Source organism: Trichoplax adhaerens, genomic scaffold (genome assembly GCF_000150275.1).
Source record: "Trichoplax adhaerens TRIADscaffold_13 genomic scaffold, whole genome shotgun sequence".
Lineage (NCBI taxonomy): Eukaryota > Metazoa > Placozoa > Uniplacotomia > Trichoplacea > Trichoplacidae > Trichoplax > Trichoplax adhaerens.
This window is the reverse complement of record NW_002060955.1, coordinates 1,279,804-1,300,734: the sequence shown is the minus strand read 5'-3', so window position 1 is coordinate 1,300,734 and position 20,931 is coordinate 1,279,804. Positions and strand designations below refer to the sequence as shown.

Here is a 20,931-nt window from a genome sequence, read left to right as displayed (position 1 = left end):
GTTATTGATGAAATTGAATCTTTACTCATTATGATAAATATTAATACTGCAAAATGTCAGAATGTTCGTTTTTACTTACTTCAGTAGAATCTATTTACTCCCTCTACAAATATATTAGTGGTTAGCATGAATCTATGAATTACTTACAAGCGAATATTTGTAAATAGGCTATTTCTATGAGTTATCCTACAATTCGTAATCGCTATCTTAGCCAAAAAATACAGAGAGTAATTTCCTATTTATCATTAAACTAGATTTGCTGGGTCAAATTTGTATTCACTATAATTAAAAATTCATGATATTAATGATCATGAACTATCTCAGGATGTATTGACACTATTGCTAATTAACTATCAACATTTGGTTATAAATAATTACTTAACATTAGCCAATAAAATTATTTCATATACGTCAATACTCTAAAAGAAGCAATATTATAATTACCCATACAGATATTTGGTTTCAGTTCCCGAACTCCCGCGATCTGATTACCCAAAGAGATTTCGTAATCAAACGGTCACCATAAACGTAAGAAATAAGGAAAAAAGAAATATTTTCGAGAAAGTTTTAGTCTAATTGCAAACCTTAAAATGGATGCTTTAACAACAACTGCAATTAATGTGACAACATTGCCACCTAGTGATGGAAACCAAACTGGAAATGGTACCATACGACAGGCTTACTTCGGTACAATTTATGTTTACGGTGCTATTACTGCTACAACTACTCTTACTAACACTGTCATGCTATGCTTCATAATTTTTGAACGTAAATTGCATACTATGTCGAATTGGATCTTGGCTAGCATGTTCTGCGTTGGAATCGTTTATGCTTTAGTGTATTTATTTCCGCGTTGGGTTATGTTTGTACCTTGGCGGTTATTTAATAGCTATGCTTGCCAAATTCTGCCCCTAGTTGGTTCTGCTTTAATTATTAATTTCAACTTACATTTAGTATTAGTTAGTTTAGATCGATACTGCTGCGTCATCTTCCCATTTCATTATAATATGCCTCAAGCGCCAATCATAGTTCGAACCTCAATACTTGCTGCATGGGTTATTAGCTTTATTATCGCTTTCATGCCACTTTGTACCTTTTTGGTTCCCGTTATCGGCAAATGCAGCGATCAGCTTAATACCCGTTCTTTTCATATTTATACTCTTGTTGCTTTTATCATGCTCTTCTACCTACCATTATTTATGTTATGCGTCGTTTATTCAAGGATATTATGGATTGTTAATATCCATACTCAACGTCGTAATGAAATTTTAGCACAGTCTAATTTTATGCCCGCGTCTGTGATAAGACGTAATTTGCGTGCCATTACTTATACAGCTATTTTAATTGGATTTTTTATGGCATTTTGGTTGCCCGCTTTAATTCAGTATGCTGTCCTCTTTCCTACAGTCCATTTAGGTTTAGATAAATTAAATATCCAGTTAGGGGAGATTTTTCGTTATTTGAGTTTAGCTTATCCTGCAATCAGTCCACTACTATACGCTTATTTTACCCCAACTTTACGGTCAGAGATCTATAAAAAATTAACTAGTAGAATTTGCCAAAATTCATACAAGAGCTCTCGATCTATCTACCCAGAATATTCCTAAAGATATCAACTCGATTCCATTCCTTTATTTTCAATGGTCGTCCATATAATCTAGAAAATGACAGCAAAGGTTAACTTTTGTTTTTCATACATGAAAGGATTTCGCGGCTATAACCTCCTGGGTATAATTGGGATACCTACCTAATCGAAACATATGATATTTTTCATGCGTAAATAACGAATTCTAATGCATGGATTTTATATAAGAGTGCCATATAAGGCCAATTTGTAATAATCATGCTACTTCTCATCAAATCATTAGTATCGTATTGATCGATTTATGACATACTTAATTGGATGCTTTTCTTGATTTTTGGACGCTCTATTAAATGTAAAATGCAATTAGAAGAGCTTCTTTAATTATAGTTATTCCATTAAAATAAAATTTTCCATTGTGTTTTGCGTCTACATTCACCCATATCATTTAAAGCTCTAACGTAGAACTTTTTGGACATTATATGTGTTTGCTGGCTAAAACACAAACAATAGGTATCAAGCTAACCTTGCATGAACAAGTAAATAGTGCTTTTTGCTTTCACTTCTAAACTACAATATAAATCGTTTAACGTAATCTTCAGTGATAAAATATCAATTCCATTAAGATTAATCGTCTTATTATATTTTGAAAGTAACCAATCCTAATCAATCAATATCGTCATTCTCAATTTACCTCCTAGGCTTTAATCGTAATTTAGATCGAAGGAAGTCTATCTATTAATTAATGAGATTTAATTTAATTCAATCGTATTCAATAAAAGTTAATGATAAAATTTTGTTAATCCTAAATGAAGATTTAATTTTATCTTAAAATACAGTTAAAATTACAATAGTTATCAAATTTTTTATTCGAGACCGCCAAACTCCAGATATGTTCAATAAATGGTTTATTCGTATTTCATTTGGCTGTCTTAGAATTCATCTTGGATTGAAATATTCGTACTAGTATCTTAAAAAGTTTATATACTCATCTATTCGTGTTTCAAATTTCTTTTTCCAAAGTAGGATATATCACACACAGAATAAATTATATCGTACCTAGAAAATAAAATTTGAAATGTTCCATTATGCATTTCTTAAGCAATTCTCTAAAATCAATTATGTTACTATTCTTATAGCTCTTATCACAGAGAATTCGTGCCAGTATTCAATAATTTTAGTCTCTTCACTTAATACTTGCCGCCCATAAATCTAGTATTTCTTCATTACTCCTAAATAGTATTAAAAAAAATGCTATTGTTTCTATAATAAAAATTGTACGCAATTTGATTCTTTGCCTATCTCTGGATAAAAGGTTCTATTGTGGTTACATGATATCTGCTATTAGTCGATTTCCTTAATCATTGACTGAATGTATAAATTATTTTTTTGCTGAAAAGTTACATTGAATAAATTTATTACAACGATAAAAACTAGCCCCACTTTGATAGAGATGAATGCACCAAACATAGACACGCAGCATTTATATGTATAAATTAAAGTAAGCTTATCTACGTTTTTTTCTATCCCAAAATCAATCAAACTTTATTTTTAGAATAGGTAGATAATAGTTTTTGATATTAGCTTATGATAATACAGCAGAATTCTTGTACATTCATATTAGAAATTAAGCAATATTTTCAGAACAAATAAATAATGGTTTAGATATCAGCTTATCGTAATACGGTAGAGTACTTGTGTCCGAGCGTCTTAACTATCACTTAAGCCATATTTGAAGAGAAGTAGATAAAAATTTTCGATATCGATAGAGCATCATAGGGTAAAATACTTACAAACGTTTATTATCTCTTAAATTGTATTTCAGAAACAAACAGATAATAGTTTAGGAGACAATATAGGTCAATGCAGTAGAATACTTGTATACAAGAGTTTTCATTATCAAATAAACTGTATTTCGGAGCATATAGATAATAGTTTTAGACTGCTCTATAACTTGAAAAAATTAAATATTTGTAATGAGTATCATTAATATCACTAATAGAGAATACTTGGATGCGCTTGCTGTCAATAAAACTGCATTGTTAGAGTAAGCAATTAAAATTTTTAGCTATTAATATAACATATCTATCAAAAATATTTCAAAATAAGTAGATAATATAATATCTTTGATATCAGGATAACAAAATATGATAAATGCGAGTACTACTGTACTGTAGTAACTATCCTTCTTACCAATCAAAGTATATTTTTCGGAGGAAGTTAGTAATAATTTAAGACATTGATGAAGCGTAGTACAAACAATAGTTGATGTCGCTACATTTTGAAAAGTGTTTCACATTTTAAGAATCAGGATGGCTTTGACTAAGGCTCGTACAAAATTGTTATGTGGCTTTAGTTGTTAACTATTAAATTACCATTATGTTCTCAATCCTATATCCGACTAAATGTATTCATAATAACTGAGCTCTGATTACAATTACTATCTATGACATTTCTGGTTCTACTACATCTTACCTGGTTCACAACTAGTTGTTATCTACATATTTTGCTGAGCTTCTATATCCAATTTTCGAATTATTCCATGAGAAATGGTCTTTTGTTCACCGCAACTTTATTAAACTGTTTGTTTTATTATTATATTATAAATTAAATCAACAATGCTGCTGATGAATCTATTTGGAACAAATACTGTATCTTTTAGTGTAGTTCCATTAATCTGTATTAAATTTTATGAACCAATTTTACTGTGTATCTTAATAGAGCAGTCAATAGGTTCAAAATACAATTTCCCGTGATATTTAGTGTAAGCTAATCTAGTACGTAGTAAACGGAATAATGTGTGCCGTGTAATCAACTTTAACTTTTTTTCAAAATAAAGACAGCTAATAAGTTTCACCTAAATTAATTTATTCGTTCCTTTAGCGGGAGACTTTGAAGGAAACTAAATGAAGTTACTGACACAGTACCAATATATAGATACAGTGCATCCACTAGATAGCTTAGTAAGGGCTCCGATAGAAGATAGACATCAGTCTTTTATGCATCGATGATCAGTTTCGAATGGTTGGGCCAACTTGCAACTATCATACAGTAGATGACAAGATACTGAGTAGCTGTTATGGTGTTGCCTTGTCATTAGGATAGTTTAATAAGTACAGTAGTAGCTAGTATGGAGAATATCCATATTTGTAGTGCTAGGTAAGATAAGTAATACCTTAACGTGGATGTTGTTTGTAATAGTTCATTACATATTTGATATTGATTGTTATTGTGTGATAGATAGCAGTAGGATGATTCAAGTTCTAGTTGATGATAGTTGAATTAGACAACCTACGAGCTTAGATTAAGATTAAGTATGAGTAAGAGATTCAAAATATTTACTGATAGAAAAGCTACGTAAGGAGCATCTTAGTTCGAGATGATTCTCCTAGTAAGGTATAATAATAATACTGTTGTTGTTTACAAATTAGACGGTTCCTATATAAACGGGAACATTTAAGTTGAGAGGGTGGTAAAAAGTTGTAGACGTATCTTTGCTAATAAAAGCTTCATCTTTACAGTCTTTTGCTGTGTGTATTTAACGTTAAGTAAAAGGTCGTTTAAGTCAGTAGCTACTTATAGACTTTTACTGTACGTTACCTTGTCGCAGAAGTGAAATTGTGACAGTAGCAAATTCAAATAGTACGTTAGCTAATTCAGAAAATGAAGATATCGATAAATAATATGATCGCCACGAAAATTTATGTAAAATGATTATAATAACGATGTGACTAAGGTTGATGAATTAGCAGATTTTAGCTTTAGTACTGGCAATAGCTACACAACTATCTATCAAAATTGAGATTAAATGTTGATATAGTTATTTAAAGTTGTTAACTATCCTACTGCGATTAAATCGATATTAAATGCTAGTTCATCTGTTCAATTTTCTTGACTTTATGCTCTTTAAGATCAAATCTACTACATAAAACAAGTACCCAACCATTACTTTCATTTGAGTAGAAACCATATAAGTGAAGACACAGTATTGAGCTACTGCTGCAGACAAACTATTTTTCAGACTTTTTTTTCGAATTTTAAATAAATGAACTTTCCCTTTATACGTGTTAGTACATCAAAATAAATTAGACCAAATAGTTTTCTTTGAAAATCTTAAGGTTTTTATGTCGTGCACTTGTTACAAAAATGAATTGTATTAGACATACATGTCAGATTTTAACAGGTAAGAAGCCTTTCATTGATGCTGTAATAGTACGAACTCATGAATACGCTGCTGTCAAGAAATTTCTCTTTAAAAGACTATTGCACTTTGCTGCGCGAGCTGTTTTGCAGTGTGCAAGTGAATGAAATAATTATCATTAATAGATACAGCTATGATATGGATTTATTTGCAATTTAACGGTAACTGGACTCCTGGATTTCCGATATATATTCAGAGGCAAGAATTACTAGGATATGCAATTTGATTGCACATAAATATTATTGATAACTATGAAGCGTCTATCTTCCAGATACTACATGGGATGCGCAAATCACTGCAGCATGCATTATATTAATTAATTTACGTAGTAGAAGAAAGCTGATAAAATAATGCGATCGTTTGCATTGATTGTGACAAGTATAATTTTGTTACATTATAGCTGTTGTTAAAATACAGCAATCTAACTTAATTATCTACGTGGAACAATACAATATGTAAAAAATTTGATAAATAATCTAGCATCAAAATCTCTGATGAACTATCAGAAATACGAATATTCCGTTGAACCCAGCTTTTATTTTGCTCTTTTCTGATCAATTTTTGAATTTCGTAGCACTAGATTTGCCTTCACACTTTCGGCTTAAACTAATTAATTATTGCAACTTATCAAAAAGTACAATCTAATAAACTTCTATTATTGTGTACACTTTATAAGTTTCACACAAGTCGTTTAATTTAAAACTGTTTATCCACACCAGTAGACATAAGTTTGTATTATAAACGATTTTTATATGATATAATCTTCTAAGTTATTTTCACTCCCAGCACAAAGGAAATGAATTGTGACTTATTAGAATCCTTATAAATATGATTGATAGTAATTTAGCGATAATAACAAAGTTTAAAACTTACAAGATAGAGTGCAATAGAATTAGCTGTTTAAAATCATCAGACGGTATCATTCGCAGGTCTTCAGAGAATGCTTAAATCCAACTATCCGAATAAATATATGGCAGCCTTTTAGTAATCGAAGATGGATTAACCGTTCAGAGCCTCAAATATCTCCTAGTATGCCAAAGCCAATTTAACTTTGGCATAAAGTAACAATTTTGTCTTCATGATCGTTTCCGTTAAAGGGCACTTAGAACCTTCAAATCTATTAACTAAAAGGTAAAGCATCATGAATATTATGTTGTACAGACACAGCGCACAGACACAGTAGATAGCTTAAAATTGAGTTTTGAGTCCTATGCAGGATATTATAAATAAAATAATTCCATTTCTACAAATGTCGGTAGGATAAATAAAAGGTGGAGAAACATTCCATACAAGTTTTATTCACTTATTATCTAGTATAATAAAATAACCTTAATTGTTACCAATATTCGAGTTTGTCTATAAGTGATTATTCCTAGAAAAGAAGTAGATATGACAATTTAATGAACATATAGACTTATCGAAAGAGTAGTAGAATCTCCATGCAAGTAACTGTAATATTTTTAGTAAAAATTTAAATGTCGATTCGTTAGCTGTAACCAATTTACCTTGAGTTTCAGCGTGAAAATTTTTCAGAAACAGTTAAAATGAGTACTATTAATCCCTAGAAGTAGTACCATTATCAATTTAAATGTAAAATAGGCATCAGTAAGTTTTCTTTATACTAAGTTATTGGACCGCTTGTTCAATTTTTATATTATTTAATCGTGAAAATTAAGGTACGAGCTTGATTACACAAATCTTACAAAATTGTAGAACATATATTTGCGGTGAAAAATCAATAGTTAATAGAAGATTACACTTACCTGGGTCATGATAGCAAAGCCTATTCCCTATATAAGCGCATTGCAGTTTAAAAATGTATATTAATTAAATCAAGGATGATAACTACTCATTCAGTCTAATGAGCTTTTAGATCTTAGCATTGAAATAGTTGCGGAATGAATAAGATGAATCTCACCATAGCTGTTCGGTCAAATGATGTTTGAGATAAGGAAGTGAAAATCCCTCCTACGATGGGTCCTACAACTTGGCTAGTAGTGATTCATTACAACAGTTGTTAATTTCTGAAACTATTAATTGTTAAAGTGTAATTCTAGGTTCTAATGAAGTAAGATTACATTTCTTGATAATTATGATTAATGCACAAACAGAAGGCATACCCGAGAGAAAGAGCCGTCGTAAAAAGTCCAGAAACTACGGAATGAATTACAAAATCACTACTTTCATCAGGATTATCATTCCTAAAGATAGTAGCAATACGTCTTAATATACCGCCAATGCCATGAACACCTGAACATTGAAACTGAATTCTAATCATTGTTGACCATACGTCAAATCCTTCATTGCAACTTCTAGGATATCGGCAAATGATGTCGTAATAGCAGCAGCGCCTGCAATTCCTAGTGCTAGTAGAGATGGAACAGATTGACCTATAGATCTAAATAGAGGATAAAGTTCTATCAGTTAGGTACTACGGTACCTCATCATGCTAATAAAAAATTGAGAACGTACAACTTAATCCGAATAAATGGAGCTGGTCCAACAAATAGTAGAGATATACCCATTCCGATAGAGCCAAAGATTATAAATGGTCGGTATCCCTGTTACCGTAAAACGTATAGATTATCCTCAAACGTACTAAAACTGAGTAAGCTCTCCTATTATCTAGGAATATCTTACATTTATCATTATTCAATGTAATAAAGTATGAAGATATGAAATATTTAATTGCTTTTTTGAACTAACAAAACGGTCGGATAAGTATCCAAATACTGGACTGAATAATCCATAACCAGCAGGTAGAGCAAGAAATATAAAGCCAATTTGTGATGTTGTTAGGTTAAGCTATAGACAAGATGGAACGACATTGCAAATGAATATAATTTGGAATCAATTTACGCCATTATAAGAAAAACTAAAAAAGAAAGTTTGTTCTGACCGGTTTTAGATGGAGCGATAGTGTCGGATCAAGGAAACCTATAACAAGCATTTGTAAAGCTACCCCAAAACCTATAAAAATTAAATAATTTAAAGGTGTCAATTAGTGACTTTACTTTTCAATATTGTTGATTTCTGGATCGCTAGTTGTTTAATGGTATGGCAAAATATGAAAGAGAATGTAATAAAATCATTCTGTCTAAATATTCAGAATACTCCTGAATAAATAAAATAAAGGTTTAAAATTGCAGAAGCTTCCGTTTTCTATCTTACTTATTATCATAACTCTAGGATGTACAATTAGTTGCTTCATTAAGCGCCACGGAGGTGAGCTGGTAGCATCTACAGGTTACATAATTCAACTTAAGATTAAGAAATACTCGTATATTATGCTGATTCTACGGAGATGACAATAAGGCGAAAATGATTAACAAAAATTGAGAGTATTCTCTTAATAAAGTCTATTACATGCTATTCGAGGGATGAAGAAGATGGAAATACATCCAATGACCAGCGAAACTGACCCCAGCACTATGAATGGCAGTTTAAAGCCGCCAGCCTGAATAAGATGATCATAAAATAACTTCCTTGCAATTGGCATAGATACTGATTTGTGTATAATACCTGATATAGTAGGCCACCAATAGGGGGTCCAGCCATTAATCCTAAAGCACTAAATGTTTCTAATGTGCTCTATGTAAGAATACGAAGAAAAAATAGAATATTACAATTGCAGATTATCCTGAAATGGTTACCAAATGTCTCGCTGACATTTGAAAAGGCTTGTGATATGCATCAACATAATTACGAATTAAACCATACATCTTGGATCGATATATGAATAACATTAGACACATTCCAGTAAAATTATCGAGACTAAACTAAGGCTATCAGATAGACATGGATGAGAAATTACTGCACTTAATCACTAACCGTGGCAGTTGCAACGTTGTCAGCAAAGACGGATGATACGATGGCTAAGGCAGCAATTAAAGAACAAGCAGACGCAACGCCTTGAATTGATCTAATAATTAAACAAAACGCCACAAACAGTCCACGATCTAGCACACTAGGTAGAAATCTATGAAAAATTACAAAAGGTAAGAAAAGCATTTTTAGTTTAATTTAGTAACGTTCATCTATTATGACACGGTTATCCTACAAATATGCACGTGTATGTCATATAGTCAGTGTAGTGTAGGAATAGGCTGATTACTATAATTAATCAGTGTCATAATAATATTTTAAGTATATATTGTTCTAGACGCAGTTGTCTTACCCAAAAAGAATATTACAGCCTGCTTCGATGGCTATTCCAGCCCATAACGCAAAGACGACACCTATGCGAGGTAACTATGATGTATATAGTTAGTAGGTCACCTACTTTATCGCAATAGGCATAATGTTATTATTGTTATATCTACAAACTGTGTATAGTTTTAGTTTTTATAATTAACAATAACTGATTGTCTTAACACACTGCATTAACTGCTAGGATACTGATCTTCTACAAGTTGTACACCAAAAAAATTTACTTTATCAAATGTTTGCATGACTTGGAGTAAGGGAAAGTATGGCTAAAATTATCAGCAATATTTTTATTTAGTATTGCTTAAAAGATACAATATATCAATTCATTAATTTTGTATTCTGCAATGGTATAGTTTATATATCTTCGTCATCAATGTATGTCATGATTGCACGGTGTCAATAAGTAACACCTTACCAAAATTCCACATATGGGGGAAGTAAGTAGAGTAAATATTGGATATACAGCGAAAATAAGACCAATTTCAGTATGAGAGACACCTCTGCTTTTAGCCTATATGGGAATAATTATCCATAGATTACTTGAATGAACAGAATAATAAATGATTTGAAATTGTGTAATATATTTACTCGATCCTTAAATTTTGTTGTGTAAAATTCTAGTTATACTGTATTATAAAACATAACAAGATCCAGCACAAACTCGGTAGAGGACGTCAACAATTAGCCAAGTTGGACTGATTTATGGATTTATTAAAGATTAACATTAACCTGTTGGCCTATATTTGTATTTTCCTGTTATCTTATCATTATATATGTTAATTATTAGCTAATTTCCACTACATTAGAACGACACTACTAATTCATTTAATAAAACTCCACTAAAGCCGTGACTCCATTTCTACGTCTAGCCTTCCTCGTTTATTGCAATATAATCCATTTCATGACATCTTGACGATTGAACTCCATCTATCTTTAACGTACAAAATACAGTCCAAGTATCGATGTTTGACCAATGCATTCCATCAAGCACTGTACCGTACATTTAATTATCTGACTAGAATCTAGCTTACACAATTACGTATCATGATCATAAATCATTGCAAAACATAGAAATACTTTGCTTGAATTTATAAGGCATAGTCCAAGTCAATGTTAATGTTTGGCCAATGTACTCCATCAAGTACTGTCTGTACATTGAATTATCTGACTAGAATCTAGCCCACTCGACTACGTATCCTGATCGTAAATCATTGTACAACATAGAAACATTTAGCTTTAATCTATAAGACATAGTCCAAGTCGATGCCAATGTTGGACCAATGTACTGTATCAAGTACTGTGATGTACATTGAAATTTCTGACTAGAATCTATCCCACTCGACTACGTATCATGATCATAACTCACTGCACAATATACAAACACTTTCCTTTAACCCATAAGATACAGTCATAGTCAATGACCATCTTTGACCGATGTTCTGCACTCCATCTATTAGCTATCTGTGACAGTGTTACATACAGTATTAGAGTAAAAATATCTATGTTAGGATAATTTTGTTAGCCTATCCTTATTTAGTTAACTTCTAATTTGGATATACTGCATTTTAATATAGCACTGGCTTTTTGTGGCTGTGACATATGCATGTAATGAAATTAATAGCTATATTAAGGAAGAGTATATAATTGCAGTATATCGTATAATAAAATTAATTCTTGAACTTAGTGTTTAACGTAAAATATGAGGCATCTAAGTCTTTGTGTAGTCTACTAGTAGAGCAAAAGTGTTCCTGATAGTGCAGATATCGTTCCTTGATTTGTGGTTCAAGGAATTGACTTATTGATCGTACATTACATTATCTTGTTGCAAAGCTGTTAGTGAACATTAACTTATTTTTATCGGACGCAGAATATAATAAGAAGATTATAGTCTTGTTACTATCAAGCCTAACAACTTCATTTCTATCCTTCTAAAGTAACTAGTAATGAGTTGATACACTCTACAGTGACACTCAAACTCAGTAAATATTAACATTTCCCATTAATTCTCGAATTCCTTCTAGGCAACCCTACATGAATAGAGTACTATCATTAATTAATTATTGTAGTAAATCATTACATAACCGTGGACTACAAATGGACGCATCCATGCATCTGTCTACGTGTATTATAAGAGTCCATGGTACAGCATTCAGACTTTACTTTGAACGTACGGCATTTTCCATCAACTGCCTACAGTATCGAATTGATCGACTGCGGTCATGAATCATCAGCCAATATTCAAATTTTGCTTTGACGAACTACTATTGACCGGATAGTTGTTGCTAGTACTGTGGCTATCGAGTTATCTACTTATTTGACTATGAGCTGATTTTGTATGACTATTTTACTGACAGTTAAAGTATCATCAACATAGGGTTATGCATACCACTTGTGGAAAAAAGGGCGAGAGCAGAGCATAGACTGATGAGATTAAGAAGTAAACAGTGGACATCAGCACCATGACTACTAATTTATTGCGACGAGAGATGACGGAGACCGATTCCTGACCATCATGGCCAACCAAAGGTTGATATTCATCAGCCATCTTCAATCATGCATTGGCTTGACTTTAGTCACCACAGAGCCAACAAGGATTTAATGACTTTAGTCTGTTCTGTAAGACTGTAATAAATCAACTCGACTACGGGGGGCTATCGTATCTGAAATGGCTGCAGTACTGATGGCCAACGTCAATCACTCCTCAAAGATGTCTGTCCAGCAATCGATTGCTACTCAATCTGCAGTCATTGACTAACTAGATCATATCGAGGGCTACTAAAAGAATCGATTTGCTGAATAGGTCTTCTACTGCTTCATGGTACAGTAGTTGGTCGAAATGGCTAACAGAAATTTTATGCTGAGGAGGAGCCATGAACAATGGAGTATGCCTTTCCGCTGCAGTTTCCATGATCCCTTTGTGGTTAGGTGATGACGCCGGCAGGTGCCTTTGTGTATCAGTGCATCATTAATTCGTTAAGTTGGAATGATTACAAGAATACTTCCACAACCTTGAATAAATCGGCGTATGATTCTACTCTTGGCTGTACTAGCTGATGGATATCTGTCATACAATTGTCCCATGTCAGCCATGGACTACTCCATGATGTAGGTGCATGTGGTAGTAAATGACTGGACGCTTGCAATATGACTAAAAGTGGATTTTCTTTTGTTTTACTCATTTCTTGGACTGCCAGCTTAATCTCTTCTATTTCTGTGATTGTTTACTTAATCATGGATGACGAGAAAGAAATCAGATTTCTTTCTCGTCGTCCATGGCATAATCAATTAGCTTAACGCATCGAGGTAAACCTTTAATACAAGTCGGAAATGACCAACTAATGATGCGTTTCTTTTACCTCTGGTCGACACTTTATGTACATTGTACATCGCCTTTCAAGGTTCGTACTACACAGTACATTCTACTCTCAACGTTAATTAATATCATTGCAATGAGAATCAATCTCCATGAATTCTTATCTTGATGCAAAGAGTAAGTTTGCAACCTACTCCATTAGAACCTCAGGTCATATCCAATTCATCCAACCATACGATAGCAAATCTGAAATGGATTGAATACTCGCTCAGTCTATGCAGTAAACCATCATCTTTTTATGCAGCATCCAACAATGGTAGAGCCAAGTATACAGTACAGTAATATGGGGTTTAGATTAGGTGGTGTGATCGTAATTTTTAAAGTGCTTTCATGGGGTTTAGATTGGGTGGTGTGATCTCAATTTTTCAGAGTGCTTTCACGCAGCATCCAACAATGTTAGAGCCTAGTATACAGTAGAGTAATATGGGGTTTAGACTGGGTGGTGTGATGGCAATTGTAATATCGTTTCCACAGTAATTTTAGTCCACAGAGGAATCCAGTACTATAAAAGCTTTTTATTACAAGGTTCTAAAGAATAGTACAGCAATAATTAATTACTCACAAGAATCTAGTCTAAAGTAATCTGAGCTCAATTAGATATCAAATCTTTTCTCCTCCTTTACGCTCAGATTTGTACACCTTATATACTTTTCTCTGAATCTATTTAAGGCAATAACATCGTCTACAATCAGACATGAATCATCACTACATTTTACAGTATTAATCAAACTGCTTACAATATTATTACTTTACCATTAATGTCCAACACAGTAAGGTATTGGGCATCTTTACAATCTTAGTATTTCAAGTCGTATAACGTCCTGTACCATAATTAGTTAACAGCTATATTAGTGAATAACACTTTCTAATATAGTAGTTACCAGTCACCTAAATCTAGCAGCACAAGAATATCTATTTTTAGAAACTTAACTATTCTAAATATAGTACACAACACAATCAAATATAGCTATCGCTACAAGCAAATATAGGGTGCATCACTACAACAGTACAGTAATATGGGGTTTAGATTAGGTGGTGTGATCGTAATTTTTAATGTGCTTTCATGGGGTTTAGATTGGGTGGTGTGATCTCAATTTTTCAGAGTGCTTTCACGCAGCATCCAACAATGTTAGAGCCTAGTATACAGTAGAGTAATATGGGGTTTAGACTGGGTGGTGTGATGGCAATTTTGCAAAGTGCTTTCATGCAGCATCCAACAATGATAGAACCAATTACAGAGTAATTTGGGGTTTAGATAGGGTGATATGATCGCCATTTTGAAAGTGCTTTCATCATGGCGTGTTTTCTTCCTCTTTTCTTTCCATCTTTTATACTACACTACTGTCAGTATCATGTGATGGACTGGCCACCCACCCCCACCACATTCATCGGCGGTTGTAAACATGCATTGGAGTACTCCTGTACCGGGGACAACTGTGCCATCGACTATAAAACTGTACATGAAAGAGTTCTTTTATGGCTTCAGGCTGTCTGTCCGATACGTACAGTGTACAGTGTACAGCCCGGCCAAGCCGGTTACCGTGCTTTGTACTGTACGGTACTGTACTGTACTCTACTGTACTGCAAAACGTCGGTCCATAGTCTGCAGTGTGGTCAGTGTACTTTATGTTGTACATACGGTACTGTACAGTACTGTATCGTACAGTATAGTCGTACTTCTCCATTTCTGTACACAGAGTCTTTGGCATCGGTACGGTACGGTACGGTGCGGTACGTCATAGCTTGATGGGGTGATTTGCAATCATGGCTATGATGTCATGGCAATTTCGCCCGGCTGTCTATTCTAAATAGTGTCTTAGCTCCATATTGAATTTGGATAGTTTATTAGATCACTCGATAATATAAGATTGGAACAATTTGAGCTATCCATGATATAATCAAAACACTCATCAGAAAACGTTGATACTAGTGCCATCTACTATTGGGTAGACAGAGTTGGCATACTTTGAATACTCTTCCATTCGGTAGAAAAGCATTTCCTTCAATATAACTTGTTGGAAGACGATTTGATCAAGCTAAGCTGCTAGTCGATAGAAGAAGATCCTACTTGCGATAGCATCCAAGTGCAGGCATTTCTCTCCTTGATTAGGGAGAGATATTCTTCTGCCTTCATCCTTCAAGTTTATCGTATCAACATTACCAAGTAACCGGTTCATCTACCGCAGAGATGAAACGGTGGAAGGTAATCTCCACCAATGTGTCTATTGGCGTCTTCTTTCTCTTAGGAGGAATTGAATATGGTAAGATGCAATGCATGATGTCATGGCTAGATGAACGTACAGACTGATATCGCTCTTACTTAATAAGCGAAATTTGACTATGATAATTTATCAACTATAAAAATTGCATTTTCAATTTCATCATATCACACCAGAACAAATCAACTTGATAAGTAAACTAGAAATGGATTACAGTCAGTCAATATAAACAGCTAGACATGGATAATTGATATTGCTGATGATATATGAATGGCCTTTATTCAAACAGTAATCATTTATCATTGAAACAAACTTATTTTTGCCGACAATCAATTTCATCACCAGTTCAAAAAATTATTTCTACTATTACCAAATATTATCAATGTCAACTTAATCGAGTAAATAAACAGTTACGTAGTTATCTATTTCACTATCTTAATGATCGATTTCATCAGGAATAGATAAAAGAGATATAATGATTGAATTTCACATGGACTTGCTTGTTGTCTTGCTATCTTAATCAACGCGAGTGCTCTACTATAGATAACTAAATGATAGTCCAAATTTCGGTACTTCGTTGTATTATAGGCAGATTTTAAGGTAAAATCTATTTCAAACTGATCAAGTTATAATAACAGAATGCAAATATTATTGTACACAGAACTGTGTACATGTTTAAACAACATTACTTTGAAGCTTGTTAGCCGGCAGCGGAACGATGATCTAATCTAACGGCATATACGCGTATACTTTAATTTGTAAATTATCAGTATTAATTTAATCTTGTTATCGAACAAGCTGTCACTGTCATGCCAATCGAAATGCAATTGCAGTAATCCTAACTTCCAGATAGCAACACCAACGAAAAGGATTACACTAAAGTCATTTTCTATGCTAGCAATGTGTCGAATAAATAAACTAAAGGATAATTGATCATGAATGCTAATATTCCTCCCAAAGCATGGACTCTCCGATATTAACCTCCATCGTAATCGTTGATATGTTTATTTACTCCTGTCTGTTATTACATGTTCTATCATCAATTCTACTTTGGATGCTTATAATCATATTTTGACTACAATTGAAGTGTTCTATGGCAGTTGCTACTATGCAATTGATACGATGGAGTTTAGCACATGCTGTCTACGATATTGCCCTTTCTGAGTCAGTCAATGCTAACTAGATATCGTCTGAAACGTACACATGCAGAAGAATCGCTTAGTTAATACATTCAGCGAAGAGATAGAAAGTTCTATAGGCACGATACAGCTACAAAGAGCATATTTTTTCTTTACCGTTTATGAACGATATTACTATCAAATGTACTTTACTGCATACTTACGACAGTCTTAAAAAATGTCGCTTATATATTGTAAAGTCCTAAGATTTATATTAAAAGACGATCAAATGAAAAACTTGAGCTACTGATTAATATGCCTACTATCGTATTGCAATTTTCAGTAATTTTTCCTACTTTCGGAACGGTGATGGGTAGCTAATTATAGTTGTTATTACTATTTTATCTAATAGCTGTAATTATACCAACCTTATTCAACTTTGTTGTCAATCGATTTGGTGGTAGCAATTGGATGTATGGCATGATATTGTCGGCATTCAGCTTCGCTCAACTCTTTTCTAACCCGTTAATGGGCTATTTATGCGACCGCTCCAAAAATGCTAAATGGGTAGTCATCTTTGGCAATCTATTCGAACTAGGAGGTATGAAGAGTTACGCTGATATCAGCATTATTTCGATCATTATAGTAAATGTACATCAGAACCTGTTACGTTATGCTTGTGTTGTTAACGTAAGACCTTAGGAGAAGCCACTTTACTATTCTCTTTTCCAGATTTATATTTATTTGCTTGTGCTAAGTCCTCAAATTGCTAATAATTAATTGTACGACTACGATTGTATTGACAACTGTTTAATTCAAATATTCTACCTAGGAAATTTTTTATATTTTGCCGCACCATCACAATATTGGCTGCTTGGGGCTAGATTATTATGTGGCTTTGGTGCTGGAGCTGGTTCGGCTATACTCGCCCAGATTGCCAGAACGAGTACAGTTGCTGAAAGAACCAAAGTCTTTTCACTTGCTATGATGGCCAGACAGTGTGGAATGTTGTTAGGTTAATACGTAACTACTTAGAAAACTACTTTGATAGCAGGATGTAAATAGGAGCTTTATCTAAGCAATCTTTGTAAAATAGTACTTAAAAAATTTCAAACAAATATTTCACCTATAAACATACTTTTCAGGACCTGCATTTAATGTATTCCTAAAGGGTCTTCATTTTAAGATTGGACCTTTTCAAGTTGATGCTTTTACGTCTCCAGGAGTAGGCAATATTCTTAATTTGAATAAATCTTTTTGTTATATTTTCGCATCTTATGATTACATTAACATTTTAAACCAATTCCTTGATTACGCAATATATAGATTATGACAACATTCTTTATATCACGTTCAAAACTGTTTCTTTCAGATTTTCATGGCATGTTTATTCCTGCTTGATGAATTGATGATATTATTCTTGTACTTCGATCAACCACCACTTTCTAAACGTGAAAGAGACGGCAATCAAACTAGTGAAAGTACTGAAAAATCTCCAATAATAAAGTCTGGGCGTATGAATAATTACGGAACTGGGCTTGATGAAGAATCTCAACATACAGATCCGACTGTTGGTATCAATGCTAGTTGTTCTATTAATGCATCTTCAGATGATGAAGAAATTCGAATTAAAAAGCCGAAGAAGAAAGGATTTTTAGTTGGTAGGTTTCACATATGTTTTAAATTTTCAGTGCATGTAGATACTAATTCAATGTGTCACTATGCAACCGGTTGTTATGCCGTTTACAATGATATAATATTCATTAAAAGTAATTATTTTTAGTATATCCACCAATGTGTAAGGGTTTTAAAGTTTCTTTCCCCATGTTATCCGTTGTAGGCATTTTGCGAGAGGAGCTAATTGTGTTATTAACAGCACAATTTGTAGTTTTCTTCAATCAAACCTCTTTTGAAGTAATTCTACTCCCTAAACCACTAACCTCAATTTCGACAGTTGGTAATATTGTTTCCGTGCTGTTTCTAAGATGCTTTTTATAATTGCCTTTAGACACTAGTGATCCCATTAACAGAAGAACTACTTGGTTGGGGTGAATTAGCAAATAGCATCATGTACGGTGTTGTAGGCTTGCTGGCCATCATCGTGTTCTTACTTATTACGATAATTAGCAAGAAAATAGAAGATAGGTTAGCAATCAACTCTTATTATTATTTTGAGCATTACATTCGTGACGATAAACTAGTCATGAAGTTTTAACACTTCCATGTGATAATCATCGCTAAGAAAGTAAAGAAATACTTTTTCACAATTTCAGATGGCTTATGGTAATTGGGATTGTAGCGCAAACTTTCTCCCTTGTTTGGGACATTGGATTTTTTGGCCAAGCAACGCGACGTCAGTAACATAAACACTAATGGATATCGTATACAAGGGCCTAATATTTTAATACCATATTGTTTTCCTTCATTTTTTATATATCTCTTTAGATACACCAACCAATTTAATGGCCTTTATCATCAGTACATTTTTCATAGTTAGCGGTGTTCCTTTCTTTATCGTTTCATCATCTTCCTTATTTTCAAAATTAACAGATGAAGAAACACAAGGTATCAAAAAGTATCACAAAGTCTTCTTATTCTTAAATATTAGTTTGTACTAATGCCCCGGTAAAATCGAATAATAGATAGTATTAACTTGAATTATAATTAACGTCTCATACACAGGGCTAACCCAAGGTTTCCGACGTGCAATCGCCAGTGTTGCAACGATCTTTGGTCCGTTGTATGCGGGTGGTCTTATCCATAATCTTTATGCAACGTTTGGTGTCATGGCCGGCTTAGTTGTGTTTTTAGCTGTAAGTACCGGTAGTGCATTACATTATTTTATAGTTAATGGCATTAATAAGATCGATTAATAGGTCATGGTAATTAAAGACCGCTCCTACTGTAGCTTTGAATACCACTTAAAAACCTTATATTTTTATATTTATCAACTAAACATTAAATATAAATTTTCAGATCATTTTGTTCATGTCTTTTAAAACCTTACGTGAGCCGTCCAAGCAACGTAGAAAAACAGCAGAATTAAACGAAGATTCTCAATAATTGTATAATAGCTATACTTACATAATTTTTATTTCTAAAGTGTGGATGTAACTACACTTAACAGTTGCCTTATCCTTTGATTTTACACAGTGTATCACCCTGTGGCAACTAAAATGCAAAAGCAGATAAAGTATTACCAAATCTATTGTAGGGCGTATTTATATCAACCTTGAAATATATTTCTAAGAAATTTTGAATAATTTGATATTTTCTGACGGAACTGAACCAACTGACTAATTCAGTCCTGAAGTAATAATAAATTTTATTATAGTTATAACTTGCGTACATGTCTTCACTGTATTTATCATTGTGCCTTTACGTTCTTTAAATTGCATGATAGTTTTTAAAGGTACGCGATTCGACATGCGTCTTTACCTGATTACAAGTACTCTTAATGTAAAATTTGTTACATTTTGCGCAGACTAACGGTCGAATCAACTTAGCGATTAGTTATAGCGTATGCAATAGTAAAAGATAGTGTAGGTGTTGGAATTGCAGTGCTTTAATAGAATTTGTAAAGGCATCTGCGCTCATTCTGATAACTTAGTGTACGCTTATATGCTACTGAGATCTAGTTTATTAAATTACAGCAAATTCTTTTACCATGATATATAGGTAAATAAATTAAATTTTTCATTACGGGTTACAGATGCAATTCAAATTTAGTTAAATCTTTGAAAATACTGATTGATACTCCAGTTACAAAATATCGCAGCTTCTAATTATTCCTGTCGTCATTACTGCCGTTTAGATATAGACTTACATTGAATTAGGCTAGAGAATAGTTAAAGAAATAGGGAGATTACAATCACTATATCATTATTTATATTAAATCGAGAAATGTTGGAATTAAATCGTTACCATTATCATTATACAATACAATATAATAATAATACCTGTATACCAGTTTAAAATCAGAAAGTCCTCTATACAGGTAAAAATTAAAAATTATAACGCACATCTTAAAGAATAACTTAGTTTCAACGTTAAACTTGCAACTTGTAAACATTGCTGCCATAGATAGACATGGCTCTAATACATACGTATACTATTTAACAGATTTACAAGCCTATGCTTAAATATTATTCAAATTGTAAACGATAGAAAGCATATACAATCAGCATTACATTTACAGGAATGGTATAAAAAACGATGTTGAAATTTTT

The 20,931-nt window shown here is 33.0% G+C and overlaps 3 protein-coding genes across 3 annotated transcripts; 2 read left to right on the top strand and 1 right to left on the bottom strand.

Annotated features, from left to right (window-relative positions):
* Positions 1-590: 590 nt before the first annotated feature.
* Positions 591-1,607, top strand: TRIADDRAFT_60063 (uncharacterized protein; the record flags this gene model as incomplete). The annotated part of the gene is made up of 1 exon (XM_002116082.1): positions 591-1,607. One exon carries the CDS (start codon positions 591-593, stop codon positions 1,605-1,607), a length of 1,017 nt encoding a protein of 338 aa, XP_002116118.1.
* Positions 1,608-7,149: 5,542 nt separating this feature from the next.
* On the bottom strand, positions 7,150-12,537 carry TRIADDRAFT_60062 (uncharacterized protein; the record flags this gene model as incomplete). The annotated part of the gene is made up of 15 exons (XM_002115996.1): positions 7,150-7,155; positions 7,547-7,573; positions 7,702-7,774; positions 7,904-7,984; positions 8,074-8,181; positions 8,256-8,344; positions 8,490-8,588; positions 8,683-8,753; positions 8,955-9,023; positions 9,150-9,240; positions 9,306-9,374; positions 9,615-9,762; positions 9,961-10,034; positions 10,408-10,503; positions 12,379-12,537. 15 exons carry the CDS (start codon positions 12,535-12,537, stop codon positions 7,150-7,152), a joined length of 1,260 nt encoding a protein of 419 aa, XP_002116032.1.
* Positions 12,538-15,553: 3,016 nt separating this feature from the next.
* Positions 15,554-19,765, top strand: TRIADDRAFT_60061 (uncharacterized protein; the record flags this gene model as incomplete). Its single annotated transcript, XM_002116081.1, has 11 exons — positions 15,554-15,626; positions 17,115-17,303; positions 17,535-17,717; positions 17,848-17,927; positions 18,075-18,363; positions 18,543-18,616; positions 18,711-18,847; positions 18,976-19,055; positions 19,148-19,267; positions 19,385-19,515; positions 19,679-19,765. 11 exons carry the CDS (start codon positions 15,554-15,556, stop codon positions 19,763-19,765), a joined length of 1,443 nt encoding a protein of 480 aa, XP_002116117.1.
* Between the last annotated feature and the right edge of the window lie 1,166 nt (positions 19,766-20,931).